This window comes from Medicago truncatula, chromosome 2, assembly GCF_003473485.1.
Source record: "Medicago truncatula cultivar Jemalong A17 chromosome 2, MtrunA17r5.0-ANR, whole genome shotgun sequence".
Taxonomy (NCBI): Eukaryota; Viridiplantae; Streptophyta; class Magnoliopsida; order Fabales; family Fabaceae; genus Medicago; species Medicago truncatula.
In genome coordinates this window covers 36387251-36389792 of record NC_053043.1, presented here as the reverse complement: position 1 = coordinate 36389792, position 2542 = coordinate 36387251, and the positions used below count along the sequence as shown (strand labels likewise).

Sequence of the window (2542 nt, the reverse complement as noted above, 5' to 3'; positions counted from 1 at the left end):
CACTTTTGAAAATCATTGGTACTCGATGCTTTCAATTGAAGACAGGAAATGTGTGATGAAAACAAATGAGATTCTTGCCTACTTCATTGACCTCTGGGTAAGTTCTCTATTAATGTTTTTAATACATCTTTTGCATGGCAACATTTTTATGTACGTGATTTGAGTATGAGGAATGATATTTATACGATCATTTTTATGACAAATTTGGAACAACTTTTTCTTCCCTCTTAATTTGAAACAAAAACTACAGAGAAAGAGGGAGCGAAGGAGAAAATTGTCTCAAAAGTTGTTTAAAAATTGTTGTACAAATGTCATTTCACTTTGAATAAATGACTACGTGTTATAATATGATCACGTTATGTATACTTTGGTGTATATATATTGTATTTAAAAAAAAAAACTTCACAAAAAATTCTTTCAGACATATAATTTAAGTCCCTCTCACTTATATGTTGTTCAATCTCAACTCTTCCATACATTTTCAAACTTTTACTCACAGTTGACACATCAAAATACCCTCGATATTCAAGGAGGGTTGTCCATTTTATTTGGTTAATGTCACCTTTGGAATTGGGATAACAATGTTGTAATACATGGGTTGTAAACTTGTGCTTGTTATTTGTTACACGCATTTACTTTAACCTATGTAACCCCGTCCGATTGTAATCAAGACTATTTATTGCACCATGAGCTGAGTCAATTCTTTAATTTCAAGTTCTTTATTTATCAAATCTCTAGTTTACTAATATAGTTTTATTTTTTATTTTTTTGAGTAATACTAATCTAGGTTTTGATCACTACTTCTATTGTTATTTGGTTGTGTTACTAACTACGTCTTCTCTATTTGATAGATGCAACAAAGTTGTAGCATTTTTCAAAATTTATCAACCTTCTCGATGGACCTGGATTTGAATCATATAGAAGAAGTCATGGATCTTTCTTTTGCCTTGAGATTGTGCACAAGTTTACAAGTTCTAGATATAACTCTACCGGTATGTTATAATTTCATATACTTTGAGTGAAATTCTTAAGCCTTTTTTTTTCTTCTGAAAAAAATATAGAAAATAAAATATTTTTTCATCTGAAAATTGTCGTGCAATTATAAAACAAGCCAACATAATTATTCTAATTTTTATTTAATGGATCATCTTTCGCTATAGCTAATTTTTTTTTTGTATAGCATTTTATCTATTTTCATCACAATGACTTTATAAATTCAATGTTTAACTATTCTAGATGTAATTGTAAGAGAAATTTTGTTTTTCAGGCTTGTGGTTGTAAAGACTCTGGTGATTGTAGCTCTAATGATAATTGTGTTTTACCATTCGAGAGGTTAGAATTGTGTGACACTATTGATCAAAAGCTGAAGTTTGTATGTATAAGGGGATTTAGAGGCAAAGAGAAAGAAGTGCAATTTGCAAAATATCTCATAACAAGAGCCACCATGATGAAGACGATTACTATAATTTGCAATGATTTAACAGAAGTTGGTGCAAACCTGTTATCAGTACCAAGAGCTTTTGGTGATCTTTGCATCAATTTGAAGCTCAATGCAAATAATAATATGTGACTTAGAAGACGACGAACTGTTGGAGGAGAGATAAAATCTTGAAAGTGTTTAACCGAAGACCGTGGAGAAATGGAGGGAGGTGCTACCTATAACAACACTCCAACACTCAAGTCAGTATGTAAATAGAAGGGAGGCTCGGGTTAGAAGAGAGATACCTTGTGAGGTCTTGCTGTTAGCTTTATATAGGCCAACTAGGGCCGGCCCTAGGCATAGGCCATGAGTGCGACGGCCTAGGGCCCATGCCAGTAGGGTAACTGAAATTTTTTTTATTGGTGGGGGTGTATATAGTAAGAATTGGTTTTCTGGGCGTTTATATAGTAAAATATTGGCAGGCCCGAAAATTGACATGATAAGCTGGGCTGAAGTCTGTTATTGTTTTAGCCTTTTTGATGCAATTTACTATATATATCCCATATGAAAAAAAGCTTTCTATATACACCCTCCCGAAAAAAATTGGCCCTCTGTTTCTAATAATGTGGCAAAAAAATTTTTATATTTTTTGGGGCCCTTTGTTCCTAATAATATGTCTTACTAATATTAAAAATATATGTGATATTTATTATCTAAAAAATTGGGAGAATTTTCATAACAAAACAAATTATATTTTAGTTGAAAATTGGCCTACTAGAGAAATTAAACTTAATCTTGCCTTGAAAGTATCCAAAATAAATTAATTATATCAATATAGTAATATAAACTTGGTACTTATAGCATATAAAAAGATGAATGATTTATTTGTAGTATACAAATCATAGTAGTTAATAGCGGATAGCGGCGCGTAGCAGCCAACACCAAAAATCCTATAGTGGGATACAGTGAGATCAGAATAGAGTTTTATATGAACAAAACAGAGGATTGTTTGTACAAACTACAAACAGAAACAGAGAGAGCAGAATGGAGTTTGAAATCAATAATAACAAAGAAAACTAGAACAAAAAAGTAACAGGACAACAAAGTTTTGAGATTGTTAAA

The 2542-nt window shown here is 31.6% G+C and overlaps 1 protein-coding gene across 1 annotated transcript; it reads left to right on the top strand.

Annotated features, from left to right (window-relative positions):
• Positions 1-795: 795 nt before the first annotated feature.
• On the top strand, positions 796-1922 carry LOC112417963 (uncharacterized). Its single transcript, XM_024774133.2, has 2 exons — positions 796-992; positions 1268-1922. The coding sequence occupies exons 1-2, from the start codon at positions 852-854 to the stop codon at positions 1568-1570; spliced, it is 444 nt and encodes a 147-aa protein (XP_024629901.1). The 5' UTR covers positions 796-851; the 3' UTR covers positions 1571-1922.
• The last annotated feature ends 620 nt before the right edge of the window (positions 1923-2542 follow it).

Coding starts and splice junctions, on each gene's coding strand:
- LOC112417963 (XM_024774133.2), top strand. CDS start 852: ATGCAACAAAGTTGTAGCATTTTTCAAAATTTATCAACCTTCTCGATG. Junction 993..1,267: donor TTCTAGATATAACTCTACCG/GTATGTTATAAT, acceptor TTTGTTTTTCAG/GCTTGTGGTTGTAAAGACTC.